The sequence below is a fragment of the Miscanthus floridulus genome, chromosome 17 (genome assembly GCF_019320115.1).
Source record: "Miscanthus floridulus cultivar M001 chromosome 17, ASM1932011v1, whole genome shotgun sequence".
In the NCBI taxonomy this organism is placed as follows: Eukaryota; Viridiplantae; Streptophyta; class Magnoliopsida; order Poales; family Poaceae; genus Miscanthus; species Miscanthus floridulus.
In genome coordinates this window covers 97,027,630-97,045,738 of record NC_089596.1, presented here as the reverse complement: position 1 = coordinate 97,045,738, position 18,109 = coordinate 97,027,630, and the positions used below count along the sequence as shown (strand labels likewise).

The 18,109-nt window shown below is 50.8% G+C and overlaps 2 protein-coding genes and 2 pseudogenes across 2 annotated transcripts; 1 reads left to right on the top strand and 3 right to left on the bottom strand.

The window, feature by feature from the left end:
• The first annotated feature begins 1,146 nt into the window (after positions 1-1,146).
• LOC136515016 (chaperone protein dnaJ 10-like) lies at positions 1,147-9,918 on the top strand. Its single transcript, XM_066508712.1, has 10 exons — positions 1,147-1,395; positions 1,511-1,638; positions 1,776-1,835; positions 2,285-2,367; positions 7,949-8,111; positions 8,222-8,351; positions 8,863-9,021; positions 9,100-9,272; positions 9,369-9,449; positions 9,612-9,918. Exons 2-10 carry the CDS (start codon positions 1,552-1,554, stop codon positions 9,690-9,692), a joined length of 1,017 nt encoding a protein of 338 aa, XP_066364809.1. The 5' UTR covers positions 1,147-1,395; positions 1,511-1,551; the 3' UTR covers positions 9,693-9,918.
• A 1,796-nt stretch (positions 9,919-11,714) lies between these two features.
• Positions 11,715-13,576, bottom strand: LOC136515017 (myb-related protein Hv33-like). The gene is made up of 3 exons (XM_066508713.1): positions 12,958-13,576; positions 12,694-12,823; positions 11,715-12,540 (listed from the first exon to the last, which is right to left on the bottom strand). The coding sequence occupies exons 1-3, from the start codon at positions 13,097-13,099 to the stop codon at positions 11,850-11,852; spliced, it is 963 nt and encodes a 320-aa protein (XP_066364810.1). The 5' UTR covers positions 13,100-13,576; the 3' UTR covers positions 11,715-11,849.
• Positions 13,577-14,298: 722 nt separating this feature from the next.
• LOC136516632 (uncharacterized) lies at positions 14,299-15,310 on the bottom strand (annotated as a pseudogene).
• A 435-nt stretch (positions 15,311-15,745) lies between these two features.
• On the bottom strand, positions 15,746-16,850 carry LOC136516041 (protein ALP1-like; annotated as a pseudogene).
• Positions 16,851-18,109: the final 1,259 nt, after the last annotated feature.

Genomic DNA, 18,109 nt, shown 5'->3' with positions numbered 1-18,109 from the left:
TTGTTTCCCCTAGCCGTTTGAATTTCCAAATTATGACTTCCCGGGATCCAGTTATCTTCCCAGATCTTTATCTGCTTACCATCACCTACTCTCCAAATATATCCTTGCTTGAAACATTGGAGCCCAGCTAGTATGCTCTGCCAAGTGTATAAACTCCCACTCTTTATCCTGGCATTCAATAATTTACCATCCGGATAGTACCGAGCTCTAAGCACTCTAGCACATAATAAATCTGGATCACTTAAAAGCCTGCAAACCTGCTTTGCTAGCATTGCCATAGATCTCTAAAACCCATGCCATCCTTACCCTTCGGCATACACATCTTCCACCACTCTTGCTGATGGATTCCCTTATGATGTTCGTCATCCCCCACCGGTAGATGGCACTTGCACTGACTCCGCCTGTTTGTTCATCAATCAATAACTTAGGATGATCGCAGACGCGGTATCAAAATTCAAAGGTGATCAATCGCAAAAAATAAAAAAATAAAATCAAAGGTGATCACGAAAGATATCGGTCATCGTTAATTCAGGTGCCATCGTCTAGTGGGTTCCGGACTTCCGGGATGGAAATGAAATACTTTTTTTTTTAAGATGTGGGAAAAATTCTATTCTATTATAGTACTCTAGTACGAGAATCGAACTAGTTTCGGTTGGCTAGCTGAGTCAGGTGCCCTCGCTGCCGGCGTGGTTTCGAATAACTCACGTCTCTCACCGGGATTTATTCCCAAAATAATTTTACAGCCTCTATCGCGTGAAACTACAAAGAGATTACGACGCGCCCGTCGCCTACGGAGCCGTGGATGGTTCTGGTGATCTCAAGAAGGACACGGTCTTCATATCTGCGTGTAGTTGTAGATCTGATTGTGTACGCGTGGTGTGTGTGGTGTGTGTGGGTGTGTGTTCGTACATGAACAGATTCTACAGCTGTACCCAGAGTAGAGGCTTAAAAAAAAGTACTCTAGTACGTACAGTATTATTTCTTAAACATCATTGTGTTCCAGACGAAGCCACCTGTGCATCTCGTCCAGTACTCACCTGCACAGGATTCACATCACCGAAACCAGAAATCACCTGGCCCGCGGCCGACAGCTCGCATCCTCGCGACGTTCGTCCATGCCCCTCCCCGATGTCCGCGTGGCCACCGCGTGACGTGACGACACTGACGCGTGGCCCCAGCTCACGAACCTGTCCTGTGTTCTCCGCAGCGCGACCACATCGGACACACAGCGCGTCACCCCGACGACTTCTCCGTCCTCCGCCCTCCCCGCTCCCCCCACTCTGCCTCTGGCTTCCCAGAAGATTTGATAGATTTCCCCAAATCCGGCTATTCCATTCTGGTTCTCCACTTCCCCGGGAACCTTCCAGAGGCTTCCAGAAGGCCCTAGCGACCCCGGTATCGACCTCTCCCTCTCTTTCGTGGCGGAAAGATCCGGCCCTTCTTCCCCGTCGATTAGCGCCGGCTTCCTCCATTGCCGCTGGCATTAATACCCGTCTCTTGGTGCATGTAGCTTCGAGAGCTGCCGGCGGTGAGATCCAGGAGCTGCCTGCCATGGTGAAGGACAGCGCCTACTACGATGTCCTGGGGGTCAGCGTCGACGCCTCCCCCGCCGAGATCAAGAAGGCGTATTACATCAAGGTGACCCCCACTCTCTCCTCGCGCCTCGGCGCGCCCCTCTTCGGTTGTTCTTGTTTTCCGTTGCGTGTTGTGACGCGGATAGGTATCTAGTGAACTCGCCTTTCTCAATCAATTGTTTGGGTGCCTGTTTTCTTCAGGCGAAGCTGGTGCATCCGGACAAGAATCCCGGGAACCCTGACGCGGCACTTAAGTTCCAGGTAGGTTTTCCGTGTTCGATCCGTTATTTATGTAGTATATATAACCATTGACTGCCCTCGAACGCCATGTGTCCATCGGAAGATAAAATTCTTTGAAACCAGCGAACATTGAGGCCGTTTGACTATAGAAGCAAACCGGAGACAAGGTTCCGTGTTCTAAAGCTTGCTTCGATTTTTTCTAGGGGTACCATAGCTTTGCAGGGTAGCATTTATTCTTAGTTTCCCATGTGACAGAGTTTGGTTATTAGCATCTGTTATATTCACAGTGCTTCATTTTCTGAATGTGATAGGATGTTGCTTTTTACTAGTTTGATTTTGATCTTTCCCCGATTTAAATACCCAAACTATTGACTGGTATTGTACATGCATAATCTGCGGGACGAATCAGTATCACCTCTGTATGGTTTGACTGCTAAAAAGTATTTAACTAAATCACTTAATCTTAACAGGAACTTGGAGAGGCCTATCAAGTCCTAAGTGATCCTGGGAAAAAGGAGGCTTATGATAAGTACGGAAAGGAGGGTATTCCCCAGTAAGTCATGCGTCATTTCTGATATTTGATAAATATTAGGTATATGTTTTCTGTAAAAAGGCAGTCTGCTCATGAGTATTCAGATTGAAGTGATTTATCTGGTTTGGCTTATGCTGATTTGTTATGAGAGGAAAACACTGTTCGTTGGCTGAAAAGTACTGCTGAAGTAGTTCAAGCGAACAGGGCAGATAGCATCACAATGTGCGAGCTATAAAAGAATGCCTGTTTTAGGGAGGACGGACAACCGGATGCTGTTCAAAAGCTCAGTTGCAATCTTAACACTCTTTTTGAAACATAATCTTGGGCAGCTTGGCCAACAGGCCGCTTGGATTGTATTGAATTGCAATAACAACTTAGATACAAAATATGCTAACCACTACATATATAAGCAAGTGGTGTACCTACTCCTTAGCATATTCTAACTGCATAAAGCAGATGCTATGATTCCTACTTGGTTGCCAAGGCACCATGATCAACTTGGTTGCCAAGGAACCTGGGGAAAAAAAATATGACAGTGAATAGTAAATAGCTATAGTAGGTAACTGGAAAACATGAACACTAGGCTAACTACTGACAATTCTCCCTTTTAGCCTTGTGGTCCTTGGAAGTGATCTGCTTGAGCCCAATTTTTCCCCTCATCTCTTCAAATTTTGATCTTCCAAGAGACTTGGTTAGAATGTCAGCCAACTGATCAGTGGTGGATATGTGATCAGCCCTGATACTTCCATCTTCCAAGCAGTTTCTGATGAAGTGATACTTGATTCTGATGTGCTTACTGCGCTCATGAAAGACTGGATTCTTGGCTAGAGTAAGTGCAGACTTGCTATCAACTTTCAGTTCAACCACTTCCACATTCCTTCCAAGGAGGTCTGCCAGCAACCTGGATAGCCAAATAGCTTGAGTTGCAGCTGTGGTAGTGGCAATGTACTCAGCTTCACAACTAGATAGAGCGACCACCTTCTGCTTCACTGACTGCCAGCACACAAGATTGCTTCCCAGAAAGAACAGGGTGCCACTAGTGCTCTTGCTGGTGTCAATGTCCCTAGCCAAGTCACTGTCGTAGTACCCAACAAACCTTGCTCTCCCTGGAGCCTTAGTGTAGTGCAGGCCAAACTCCAGAGTACCAGCCACATATCTCAGGATGCGCTTGATGGCAGCTTGGTGTTCTGCAGTCGGCCTCTCCATGAATCGACTGACAAAGCCTGCTGAGAAGGCTAAGTCAGGTCTTGTGTGGACCAAGTAGCGCAAGCTGCCCACCAATCTTCTGTATTGGGTGGGATCAACTTCTGCAGCCGTGCTCTGCCTGCTCAACCTCAGCCGCTCCTCCATTGGTGTATGGGCAGGGTTGCAGGCATCCATACCTCCTAGCTCAAGGATCCTCTTGGCATAATGGGTTTGCCTCAGAGTGATCCCAGCTGGATCTTGGTGTACTTCGACCCCTAGGTAGAAGGACAGGAGGCCGAGGTCGCTCATGTCGAAAACCTTCTTCATCTGAGCCTTGAAACCTTCTATGGCTTGAGCGCTGGCACCGGTGATGATCAAGTCGTCAACATAGACGCCGATCAGCAGCAGCTCCTCCCCTGTTCCTCGCTTGTACATCGCAGCTTCATGGTCGCTTTGCTGGAAACCCATCTCCTTGAGGGTGGCGTCTAGCTTGGCGTTCCAAGCTCGCGGAGCCTGCCGTAGGCCATACAAAGCCTTGCGCAGACGGTACACCAACTTCTCCTTCCCGGCGACGGTGAAGCCAGGCGGCTGCTTCACGTACACCTCCTCCTTTAGGTCGCCGTTGAGGAAGGCCGATTTGACGTCCATGTGGTGGACGCGCCATCCTTCTTGGGCCGCCAGCGCGAGGAGGACTCGGACGGATTCCATGCGCGCCACGGGAGCAAACGCGTCGTCGAAGTCGATCCCTTCCTGCTGGACGAAACCCCGCGCCACCAAGCGCGCCTTGTACTTGGTCACCGCGCCCCGCTCGTCCTTCTTGAGCTTGTAGACCCACTTCAGAGTGATGGGCCGGTGACCGGGAGGAAGCTCCACAAGCTCCCACGTGCGGTTCTGCTCAACCGCCTTGATCTCCTGCTCCATGGCGGCCTGCCAGGTAGGATCGCCTTCAGCCTCCGCGAAGTTGGCCGGCTCGCCGACGTGCATGAGGTGAAGCTCGGCGAAGAGACGTGAAGCCGGCGGCGGTGTGGGCGCGTCCCCGACGATGTTGGGCATGGTACGGTACCGCAGCTGCTCGCCGTCGTAGAAAGCGTCAAGGCGATCGTCGTCGTCCTCGAGCGGTGACGCGAACTCAACTGGGTCCGCCTGCTCGGTCTCCGCTGCTGGTGAAGCAGAGGAGGCCGGTGGATCGTGCTCCCCTGGAGCTGGTGACGGCGTGCGCGGCGGAGCTCCGTCTGTGTCGACTCCCCAAAACTCGATGTCGAAGTCGCTGGAGGCGAAGCAGACGTCCCGGCGGCCGAATTGGACCAATCCCAGCCGCGCCCTTCATCAAACACCACGTCGCGGCTCACCTTGACGCGTCCTGTCGTCGGATCGAGGACCCGGTAGGCCTTGGCGCCCTCTGCGTAGCCGATGAAGACCCCAGCCTTGCCGCGGTCGTCGAGCTTGCGCAGCTGCCCGAGCTCCCTTGTGTAGGCGACACAGCCGAATGTACGCAGATAGCTCACCGCCGGCGCTCGTCCGTGCCAGGCCTCATAGGGGGTCTTGCCTTGCAAGCTTCTTGTCGGCGCGCGGTTGAGCAGATGCACCGCCGTCATCACCGCCTCCCCCCAGAATTTGGCCGGCATGGACCTCTGCTTCAGGACCGCGCATGCGGTCGCCACGACCGTCTGATTGCGCCGCTCCACCACACCGTTCTGCTGCGGTGAGTGTGGTGCAGAGTAGTGCCGCTTGACTCCTTCAGCGGCGAAGTACTGCGCCAGCTCGCCAACGGTGAACTCTCCTCCATTGTCGGTCCTCAGCACCTTGAGCTCACGGCCGGTCTCCTTCTCTGCTTCGGCCTTCACTCGCTTCACGGCATCCGCAGCAGCAGCCTTGGTCGGCAGAAGCACCGCCCACATGAAGCGGGTGGCGTCGTCCACCATCAGCAAGAAGTAGCGGCGCCCTCCTGGCGTCGCCGGCGTCACCGGCCCGCACAAGTCGCCGTGGACAAGGTCCAGGGGCGCCTGCGCGCGGTACTGCGCCTGCGGCGGAAACGGCTTGCGGCGGAGCTTGGTGGTGACGCAGGTGTCGCAGACTTGCTCCGCATGCTTGATCACCGGCATCCCCCTCACCATCTCCTGCTTGCCGTGCTGGTGCAGCGCCTCGAAGCTGAGATGCCCGTAGCGCTCATGCCACCTCCATGACTCGTCCTCCTTCCTGGCGGCAAGACACACCGGCTGCGCGGCCTCCAAATGCAGGATGTATAGCCGACTGGGCCCGCGATGTACCTTGGCGAGAAGACGACCACGCCGGTCCTAGATACGGAGCACTCCATGTTCAATCTCCACCCTGGAGCCTCCTTCGTCGAGCTGCCCCAAACTCATAATCGAGTTCTGGAGCGCTGGAATGTAGAAGACGCCATGGAGGACGCGCTGCTCCCCGTTCTTGGCCTGGAAGACGATGGAGCCGGTCCCCTTGATCTCCACTCAAGACGAGTCGCCGAAACACACCGTGCCGCGCGCCGTGGTGTCGAGCTCGGCGAAGAGCTCCCGGCGGCCGGTCATGTGATGCGTGGCCCCGCTGTCGAGGTACCAGCCGTCGAGCGCCTCCTCGTTGGGGCTGGTGTTGAGGAAGATGCGCGCGCGGCTCGTTGATGTCGAGGGAAGCCGTGGCCTTGGAGCAGACGACTTCAGCCTTCTCGTCGAGCTCGAGGAAGCCGTGGGCGAGGAAAACAGAGCACCATCATCGTCCTCCGCCTCTACGACGTGCGCAGCACCGCCACGCCCACCACCGCGCCGTGCACCTCGATCACCTCCAACGCGGTTGCCTCCTCCGCGTTGGTTGCCACCGCCGCTGCCGCGGTCACCACCACCACGGCGCGGCTGGCGGCAGTCGCGCGCCCAGTGGCCGCGATCACCACAGTTGAGGTAGGTGTCGTCGTCCGCCCCGTGATCGTCGCCACCGCCTCTGTCTCCTCCGCCGCGATTGCCCTTCCCGCGCTGCTTCTTGCCGCCGCGTGGACGACGTCGCGGTTCCTTGCCTGACGTGGAAGCGGCAGCCTCCTCCTTCTCCTTGGCACGCCACTGCTCCCTTGTCAGCAGCAGACCACCGATGGCGGCCGGTTCCGCGGCCAGCACCTCCATGTCGTCCACCGTCTTCAAACGCCCAGACACCTCCTTGATGGTGAGGTCCTGGAAGTCGAGAAGCGTCTCGATGGCGATCCGGAGCTGGGCGTACTTCGGCGGCACGGCGCGCAGGAACCTCTCCACCGCGCGCTCTTCATCGATGTCGTTGTCGCCGTGGAGAAGAAGCTGCTGCTTCAGGGCCATCAAGCGATGGGTGAAGTCCTCGATCTGCTCACCCGGACGGAAGGCGAGCTTCTCCCAGTCGCTGCGGAGTCGCTGGAGCGTGGCGCGGCGCACCCGATCGACGCCGATCCGCGCGGCGGCGATGGAGTCCCAGGCCTCCTTGGCCGATCCCTTCTCGGACAGCGGCATCTGCATCTCCTGCGGCACGGCGGCGATGATCGCCTCCACCGTGCGCCTGTCCTCATGGTATGGTAGGTCCTGGTACTCGATCGCGTCCCAGAGTTGCCGCGCCTGGAGCTTCAGCTTCATGATCGAGGCCCACTCATGGTAATTTGACTTGGTGAACATCGGCCAGGTGGAGCTCGAGCCAGAATCCTTGTATACGGTCTGGATCACTGGCGAGTGGCCCCTGGCCCATCCGCGACGGTGATCCTGATCCCGATCGGGCGACCACGTCTGCCTGCGCTCGCGCTCCGGGCTCCTCCGCGGAAGCGGGCGGCGATCGCGCGGCGGATCCTCCTCCACCAACTCTCGACGCAGAGCCGCGGCCGTGGCGGCCGCGTTCCGAGCTGCTGCTGCTACGGCCTCCGCGGCCTGCTGCGCCTGCGCGGCTGCGGCCTCTGCCGCGGCCAGACGCTGCGCACGCTGCTCGGCGGCGGCGACGGCTGCTGCTGCTCTCTCTGCGGAGGTGGCCATGCCTCTCCCTTTCTCTCAACCTGGAGCTCTGGTACCAATTGTTGGCGTTGATCACCAGATCACAGGTAATTCGGCACAAGTAGAACTGGGGCTGCCAGAGGGCAGCTTGGCCAACAGGCCGCTTGGATTGTATTGAATTGCAATAACAACTTAGATACAAAAGATGCTAACCACTGCATATATAAGCAAGTGGTGTACCTACTCCTTAGTATATTCTAACTGCATAAAGCAGATGCTATGATTCCTACTTGGTTGCCAAGGCACCATGATCAACTTGGTTGCCAAGGAACCTGGGAAAAAAAACATGACAGTGAATAGTAAATAGCTATAGTAGGTAACTGGAAAACATGAACAATAGGCTAACTACTGACAGTTACTTGTGCCTGTTCTGTAATCGTTTTCTTACTTTCTTAGTTATTTTACAATTCATTCAGGGATAACATGGTGGATCCTGCTGCTGTCTTTGGGATGCTTTTTGGAAGTGACTATTTTGAAGATTATGTTGGCCAGCTTGCTCTAGCATCTATAGCTTCAGTGGAGGTTGAGGAAAACTCAAACAGTCAAGAGGCAAGAGCAAAGGTTCAAGAAAAGATAAAAGTATGCTCTTTCTGCTGTTTTTCTAAATCAATTGCATCCGGGGTATTGTTCGATTTAGTATTCACATTGCCGATTATAAGTTGAACTTAATTAACTTTACTATGGTGCAGGAGTTACAAAGAGAAAGAGAACGAAAGCTTACTCAGAGCCTGAAGGACCGACTTCAACCATATGTAGATGGGAGAAAGGATGAATTTGTCAGCTATGCAAGTGCTGAAGCTAGGCGTTTATCCGAAGCAGGTACATCATGCTATTATGTATTTATTGTGCACAACTACCAAGGTGTGATTTTTTTCAAGGGCATCATCTGCGTCTTGCAAATACTTCATTTCGATTTTATTCACCATCTGGTAGACACAGTAGATTTACTTTCGTTTGAATAGATTATATCTTTTTATGTGTAGTTTGGAACCTGATTAAGCTTTGCAGGATCTTTTTTGGGCAGACGTTTTCTCGCTTAGTTTTTTGGTAGTAGTGGTAGCTTCTGTCCATGCTTATGTTCCCTCTGTGATCATTTGCATGGATACATTTTATGGTGTTGGTGATGTTTTCGTGGTTACTAAACTGATACTATCTGTATTTTTGTTGCCATGGTAATGAAATTTGGTTTTACCGGTGTGGAAAAGAATATCTTTTTATGTGTAGCAAGCAGTGATGGTGGTCCTCAGATGTCTATATTTTATTCCTTGAACATATGATATTTCAGTATTGGCTTTCCAAGTTTTTAACTTGTCTCAAACAAAAATTTCAGCATTTGGCGAGGCTATGCTTCACACTATTGGGTATATTTATGTGCGACAAGCAGCAAGAGAACTTGGGAAAAGTAGAATTTATATGGGTGTACCGTTTATAGCTGAGTGGGTTAGAGACAAAGGACACCACATTAAATCGCAGGTTAACGCTGCTTCAGGTACTTCCAAGGACACCCTTAAGTGCTTTGTTGAATCCATGTTGTGGTCTCATCGCTGGTAACGAGTTTCCGTTGTAGGTGCTATCTCTCTAATACAACTTCAAGAAGGGATGAAAAAGATGGAGGGAAGTGAGAACAGTGAAGAGCAACTTATGAAGAGTTTTGAGGAGAAAAAAGATGCCGTGCTTAGCTCACTTTGGAAAATTAATGTGGTTGATATTGAGTCGACACTTTCACACGTCTGCCAAGCGGTAAGTCCTGAGTGCCCCTAGAGTTCTTGGATCAAAGATTGCACGTACATGCCGCTATGCATATTAAATTAGAAATTATGATCTTTGATATTTCAGGTTCTGAGAGATAACACGGTCTCCAAAGATGTCTTGAAGTTGCGAGCCAAAGCGTTGAAAAAGCTCGGAACTATATTCCAAGTAAGTTTTTGTTTGTGTTTTCTGCTGCTCCATCTATTTTTGCTGCGACCAAAAAGAGCTCGAGGCTCGAGGGTCATGAACCTTGGATTAATGTTTTATATGGCACCTTGCCTCCGGCCCAGTGGGTTTAGTACTTAACTAACAGTTTCTGTGCAAATTCAGGGCGCAAAGTCTATGTACCGTCGTGAAAACAGTCTGCGCGTTGAAACGAACACAAATCAACAAACTACTCCGTCACACTGAAGCCTATGGACCACCGTGTAACAAGGGATTTGGTGATTTTTTTTTTTGGTGGCTTTCTCCTTTGTTTGTTTGCTTGCTAACGGTAGCATTCGGAAGATGCAAATCCGGCCTACAGTACCCTTGTACTAATTTTCTGTAGAAGATGTGAGCTTTTAACATGAAGCTGTGAACTGCGCTTGATGCAGCATTATATTATAACCAGTGGCGGATGCACGATGCGGGACAAGGGGGGCTAAAACAATTGAGATGTTGATTTGCATGAAGATTTAATGGTGAAATCAAGCTTTTGCTACAGTGATTAGGCTTGAAATCAAACCATTAGGGGGGGCTGGAGCCCCCCCAGCCCCCCCTTTGGATCCGCCGCTGATTATAACCAGGTATAATGCTGCGTTATCCTTTCTGGATAGTAGCATTGTATCTGTATACTTTTATTCGCCAAGTGTCTTTGTGTCATTTCAGATTTCACTCTGATTCGCTGATGTCCTCGCCGTTCTGCACCTTTTTAGTCTGATCAGATTGGTGCGGCACGCCGCGCGGCGCATGCTTGCAGCGGCCTCATCTTCTGGCAGCCTCAAGAACGCATGCTGCTGCTCTGCTCGACCCGTCGCCCGTGCCGCTGGTAGCTGCGGCGAGCCTGTGAATGCGAGGGGTGAACCGAGAACGGCACGGCACAGGCAGATCAGCGGACGGCAGGGGCCTCGCGACGAGTGAAGCCTGCGCGACAGGTGGCAGTGCAAGGAGCGGTGCCAAGCTGGAGGGCTTGCTCTATACTTGCTTACACGGTTACACCCCAGCTAAGCTCCATCATGTCCATACTTGTGTCTCCTCGTCGTCTCATAAATACCCCACGATTAGCGCGCACATGAGGCTGCCCCGGGGGTGTTTATCCGCCACGTAATTGCCCGCACATGAGGCTGAGCTGGCCCAAAAATGATGCCCGCAAAAGTAGGCCTTCGCCTCCCAAAGGCGGCCCAGATCGTCTGTCCCCAACGCTCTCCCCTCTACATCAGGCTTACAGCTCAGCTCTCCCTCCCGACGTCCGCTGCAGCCTGCAGCTGCACGACGACGTGATCTGGTGATGCCATTGCCATGGCGAGTGACAAAACTAACGTGCGCCCATTCATCCCCTCTACCGACACGTCCGTCCATCCCTGCAGCAGCTAGCTTCCAGCTTACTAGTAGTAGCCCGTGGAAATGGAGACGGATCGTAGCCGCGCGCGACCGTCGCGTAACTGTGGCCATTAGTCAACAACAACAGTGCAGCCATCCAATTTGTCCTTGTCGATCCTATCCGAGCGACGCCAGCGAGCACCGTGAAGGAGCGGAGCCCCCCCTCCGATCCTAGGACTGACGTGATGACCTTGCCGAAAGGGACGCTGCCGGGGAGGATTCGCTCACAAGCCAATGCCGTCTCCTGGCCGAGATAATAAACCAAACCAAACCACATTGCATTGGCATTATATTTTTGGTTTGAATTTTTTTCATCTCCCTGCCTTGCAGGAGAGGAGAGCACTGCTGTCACAAACTCCACTGCTGCTGCTACCACCTTCCATTCCACTCTGGTTTCGTGAGACACAAATCAAGCGCCACAGCAACCGGTGTAACGTAAACAAGCAAGAACCGTTCAGCAAGCCTGGCGAACTCCTTCACGTACTCCAGCACCGGGAGAGAGAGAGAGAGAGAGAGAGAGAGAGAGAGAGAGAGAGAGAGAGAGAGAGAGAGAGAGAGAGAGAGAGATATCAGAGGAGTAAGAAAATATCAGTAAGGCCGTCAAGAGGAGTCAAAAATTCAGGAAAAAAGTACAGGTGCTTTCTGTGAAAAAACTGCAGGTTTAATTAATTTATTCTTTACAAAAAGAAACACCTTTGTATATAGTGTAGTACACAATAATCTCGTATGTACCAATGTCTTCTGTTCCTCTGACCAAGCAGGAGCAGAGTATACAGAAAAAGAGTAAAAGAAAAAACAGAGTGTGTATCATGGGCTAGACAAAATTAACATATTGGTTACTACGTACAATCCCTAATCGTCCAAATGCGTCTTCTTCTTCTTCCTCTTGTCTGTAAAAACGTAGGGGAATGGATGGATAATTCAGGGAGGAAAGGCAGGCAAAGATGAATGAAGGGCCAAAAAGAAAAAGAAAAAAAGGATCAGAATTCAGAAGTATTCCAAGTTGAAGTCGAAATGCGCCAGGCTCTGCTCCTGGCCGCAGGGCAGCAAGAACTTGTGCTCCAGCGCGTCGTCGTCGTCGTCCACCGCCTGGCCCCCGCCGCCGTAGCCTCCGCTGTGCTGCTGCTGCTCCAGCTCTGTGTAGGGCTCCGGCTTGGCCGCGGCGCCGCCGGGGGCCCAGTGCAGCACCTCGCTGTCGAGCACGGCATTGCTCATCTCCGCGCCGCAGTTCCAGTTGCTGCTGTTGCTGGAGCTCTCCCCGTAGCCCAGGTTCTCCGACACGTCCAGCACGCTGCTGTAGTCGGCCACGAACCCGGCGTCCGACGACGCCTTGCCGTCGGCGTCGTAGGGACCGGCGTAAAATGCCGCCACGCCCAGGTCGAAGCCGAAGTCGGTCACCGGGAACGGGTCGAACACGGCCGCCGCCGGCTGCTGCTGCTTGTTCTGGGCGAGGCCGTCCGCCTCGGCGGCGGCGTCGGCGGCTCCTCCGGGCTTGCGGTCGTGGTCCCGAGCGTCCGCCAACGCTGCGCCCGCCTCCGCGGCGGCGCCGGCGGCGATGGGCTTGTGCGTGGCAGGGTCGATGCCGCGCTGCCGGAGCTTCTTCTTGAGGCCGCTGTTCCAGAAGTTCTTGATCTCGTTGTCCGTCCGCCCCTGCAAGTGCGACGCGATCTGCGACCACCTGTATGAACAATTCGCATAGTCCATCAGCCTGGCCATGACCATGAACATAGTTGCCAATTTGATAATGCTAGCTATCTTCCTCCGCCACATTGCGGACACGCGGGAGAGGCTGGAATGGATGAATGCATTGCGACGGCTAGCTGCTACCGACCTGTTGCCCAGGATCTCATGGAGCGCGACGATGAGGTCCTCCTCCTGCTGCGAGAAGCTGCCGCGCTTGAGGTCGGGGCGGAGGTAGTTGATCCACCGCAGGCGGCAGCTCTTGCCGCAGCGCTGCAGCCCTGCACGCACGGCACCACAACGAGCGAGAAGGCAATTCAGGCAAGGCGCGCCATGGATGGCAGTGTACAAGGAAGACGACGACGACAGACTGATGGATACAACAGTGAGAGTGTGTAAGGCTCGTGTTGCTTGCCTGCGAGCTTGGGGACAGAGCTCCAGCAGCCGACGCCGTGTCGGATGATGTGATTGTACAGCTTCTCGTCTTCCTCGGGCGACCAGAGCCCCTTGCGGAGCTTGGGCTGCACGCCGCCGCCGCCGCAGGAGAGCCGTCCCATTCTCCCCTCCCGCGCTCTCTGTCTCTGCTCCGACGACGACGGCGACAAATTAAGAGACGGGGCAAGGGCAACGTCGGTGATCGACCGCTGCCACTTGCAATAGCGATCGGTGGCTGCTTGTGGCTAGCTCTATGCCTCTATGTATGGGCGGGGGGTATATATGGGGAAGCGTGCGTACCAAGAACTAGTTGCCCGCAGGCCTGCACACAGACACAGACACACTCAAGACTCAACTCTCTCTGGTGTGACGTGAGGTGAGAGACGAACAAGGTGAGGCAGCGATCAAGTGGGTTCTAAGCAAAGGTGCAGTGCGCCCGGCCGGGCTCGCGCGCGCCAATGAATTGGAGCTTAAGATACCTCGACTCCCTCCCGTTTCTGAGAGAGATGGTGGGCGCCGTGGCGGCCTAAAATAGTGCGCCGTGCTGGACGAGAGATGAGCGAGAGAGAGAGAGCTTTCCTGGCTCGCAACGGCAATGGCGAGAGAAAGAGGAAAGAGATAACTTCTCCGGTTGTCTCTTTCTCCCTCTCCTTAACATTAACACGGCGTTAGTTGGCGACATGACCTTTGCATTAGTACATTTTCCCCTCTAATTTCTTGCCATCCTGTTACGAGTGACTAAACACACTGCTTATGGCAACTGTGGAAAGCCAGCCATGAATGCGGCCGTGGACTCGCGAGTTACGTCGGGGATGTCCGGTTCCCAGCCACAATTTGCCATGACTAATATTAGACACCAGCCACATGTGTGGTTTGCCATAATCTATGGTAAAAACAAGTCGTTTGGTTTATGACTAAGGTTTGGCGAAATAAGTGTGGCTATTGTTTTGATTTCTGCCACAAAAACTTAGCAAAATATTGTGGCATATGTTTAGTTTGCAGCCACATATACCTCAATGCTATAGTGGTAAGACACACATTTTCCATACAACAATATATATTCCAGCAATAATAAAAAGTAACAACCAGTATATGTTTCAATAATATTACAAGCACGAAATACCATCTTCATAAATACATTCTAGGAGGTTTAGATTAATTACAAAAGCAGCAGCCAACCATGCATGCATCAGCCAAAATGAGCACACATCCAACTATATTACATCCTAAGCCATTAGTCATCACCACAACCAAAATAATCACACAACCAAGTTCCTGGGCACGCCACAAAATATGAACAGACGCCCTCAGAAGCTAAGCTTCATATGTCAATGCCTTCCTTCTCACATAAGAACTTGAACACCCAAAGCATGCAGAGTATCAGCACTTGCATTACACAACCAGCCACGCTTACCTTTATTCTCCTTGGTACACAAATATTCACCAACAAGAACCCTCTGATGTGGTGTCATTGGAATTGGCATTGGGGGAGGGGCAGTGGCAGCAAGTGTTTCCCGAAGTGACTTCATTGTAGCACTAATTTCATCAGTGGAATCTGCAAAACGGCTCTTTTTTGGCTTCTTAGTTGGTGAGTTCTTGGCTTTTGGACGCTTCTTGCTAGCTTGACTAGTGCTGGAAGATGTGTTGTTAATCATTGCATGTCTAGTTGGAGTTGGCAAAGTGTCTTAATCCTCACATTCTAGATCTTCAGGCTATGTGTAGGTATTGAGGTCAAATAGTTCTCTTGAGTCATCACTATCTGAGCCATCAGCAACATCCATGCGTGTGTTCTGGTCCAGAGCCGAAGAACCATCAGCATTGGATCCTATGAATAGTTCTCTCATCTCATTGAAGAACTTGATGGGCTATGCAAGCAGGCGTCTAGCTCTGTCCTGCATTCATGTGAAAAGTGAAATTCAGTTTATATTCATGCGAACAAGTGAGTTGATTTTAGATTGTAAAATAGAATATATTCAGTACAAACAACTTACACATAATTTTTCTTTTTCAGATTCTGAAATATTCACCATGCATCTTTTTTCATCAAATGTATTGCCACTATTGCTCAATGTTGTTGCAATGTACTTCCAATTTTCTCTATGGTACCTATAGTGACGGTCCACTTGATCAACCGTCACCCCCATAGCAAACTTCTTGTTTAAATCATTGGCACACAATATGAGATGTGGCTTCTTGAACTTAAATCCTGCATGTTGTTTTTTCAAATACTCCATACACCACTCTAGCATGTACTTCGACTGATCCTCGTACCAGTTCACGGACCTCTCACGAGAGGATGCAAAAGCATCAGCTTTAGCCTTTCCCTTGGCCATGGCTGTTTCACATACAAGAGATAATTAAAATCATACAAGTGATTGTACTAGTACTCCCTTCCAAACAGCAGCCTACAAATGACACTACTAGTAAAGAGACATTTAATTAAAATCATACAGTGTACTGGTACAAAATATTTAAGCAAACTGTGTACAGGTATAATTTATTTACAGCATGGCTGTGACAAATAAATGAGTCATGCTAAAATAAATGACAGTGACAACTTATTTAAGCAACTGTGTACATGCATAATTTATTTAAACAAACTCAACAAAATAATAGAAGCAAATACATATAGAAGCAAATGAACCAGTGAAGATAATAGAAAGCATCGCACTTATATATGTATGTTTCATACATACAAGCAAATCAACAAGAAAGGTACAGGAAGAAATATGTAAAGATAGCAGCATTGGTTACATAATTTCTTGAACCTAATCTACAGCTGCTCCTACTCTATCTTCCCACATCCTTTGAGCCATCCCATCTCTTTTATTAGCCCATGCCACATTTTCCCGGTGTATATCACTACGATTTCTTACACTTCGAGGCAAGGTTGTGTACCAAGTAGCATCATCATAAACATAATCATCAGGACCGTCCTGTAAGATCCAATTATGAAGTGCACAACAAACCATCACAATTTTCGCCCTATTTGCTTGGCTTATAAGCCGTACTTTTTCAGCTAACGAATAATATTTTTCTTTCACAACAAATCAGCCAACAATACTTTCAGCCATGACTTATCAGCCAAGTGAACAGGACGTTTGACTTGTGTTTTCAAAGGGAAGAATGGCTGACTTGCGAAGATTTTGAAACGATTCTTAAGGGTACCAAATGCTCGTTCAATAGTTGTTCTAAGTGAGGAATGGCGAATGTTGAATAATTCCTTGGGGCTCTCAGGCTCCCTAGCCCCCTTATACTCTTTTAGGTGATATCGGGTACCACGGTAGGGGGTAATACACCAGGCCTTGCTGCATATCAGCATCAGCTAGGAAATATTTGCCTACATCATTGTTTTTTATAGATTAATTAGCTAAGAATACAGGTGAAGTTTTAGATTCAAATTGTTAGGACATAATGGGGTATTCCTACCTTCTGGTATTTTAAGCCCATTAGGACGTGATAGAGCATCTTGAAGCACATAAGAATCATGGGCTGAGTCCTCCCATCCAGCAAGAACATATATGAATCTTATGTCAAAATCAACTGCTGCTAGCATATTTTGGGTGGTAATTGATTTTTTACCCCTAAACCGACCACGCATATGGAAAGGTACACATGCCGGTATATGTGTACCATCCAAGGCTCCTATGCATCGCTACGAAAATAATTTTTTAAAAAAATTAGATGAGTATGACACCTAAAGTAAATTCGAAACATTGATTAGCAATTTTTATGTACCTCAAAGTAATGGTGAAATCTGCCCGAAGCACTTGTTATCTTTGAATGTGTGTCCACAGATCTGATGCATATGAGGTCACGAGCAAGGGTACAAAGGGCATCTAAGACATTTTGGAAATACCTACTAACAGCCATGGAAACGGAGCGGAGCGACACGGAGCCGGCGGCTAGCCAAAGCCAGCCGCGCGCCCGGCCCGAGTGCCCGGTCACTCTTGGGCTAACTAGCTAATCACGTCGCTAATCTCGATCGGCCTCACCAATCACGTCGCGTGTACTAGTAAATAAATGGCCATGGCCTGCCTGGCGACCTCCGCGTCCCATCCCGTCCGTACGTCACCCTGCAGCACGAACATGTATGCCCTGCCCTCGTGGCCTCGTCTACAGCCTACTGATTCGTGGCCTCGTCTACGGAGCATAGATTTTGGCCATCAGATTCCGATGTGGTAATTTTTATATATATTTATATAGAACGGGTGATCGCCGGTGTCTGCCCCGTCAATCCGCCGATAGCGGCCGCCGCCGACGGTTGGGGTTGCCCTGTCGTCCCGGAAGAAATTGGGGGTCGTGACTCGTCAGTGACTCACTCACCGCAGCCTCAGTTCGCTGCACTGATGCGCTTCACTGTAGTGTCAGTCGTTTTACGGCTCGAGGGAGTGATGACAGCGGATTTAACATCTCGCCTTCTCGATGATCGCCCATCTGCGGTGGATCTGATCTGTTCTGACAGTAACACACACAGGAGTATAGGAGTACTCCTATGCAGAGAGTACATATGCATGAGCGGGCAGCCTGTTCGGCTGGGGCTGAAACGATCGTATACGATCGTAGATTATTACTGCTAGCTGGTTTGGTGTGAGAGAAAAATACTGTTCTGACTGAAAATTTACTATCGTTTACGACCAAGCGTGGCTGAGGATTGTTGCTGGTGGATTCGCTTTCGGTTACCAGTGTATTGTTAGATGTACTCAAGCAAAAGTACCAACAGACGTCATTCTCGTTAATGATCTCGATGTAGTTGAGATGGAAAGAAGGAAAGAAAACTGACAGGAAATGCGCGTACTAAGCTGGTGGTAACTTCTGAAGGATGGCTGTGACGAATCGCTCGCCCAATCATTTCAGATTTTCAGTGTCGGGGAAAGAAGCGGCGTCGACAACAGTGAACAGTGCAATAAGCATGCGTCAGGGTGTTGACATTAGTGCTGCCTCAATATATATTCAGAAAAGGACCTTAGTGCGTGAAAGAATACTCGGTAAGTACGTACTACGTGGAACTCGTGTCCACTAGACCAATAGCTGGTCCTTCAAGGCTTCAATACTAAAATGTCCGAAAAAGAACAGGCCAGGAGTGGTTGTCTGCTGTCACCAGGTAGCTCGAGATAAGAAATCGAAGCAAG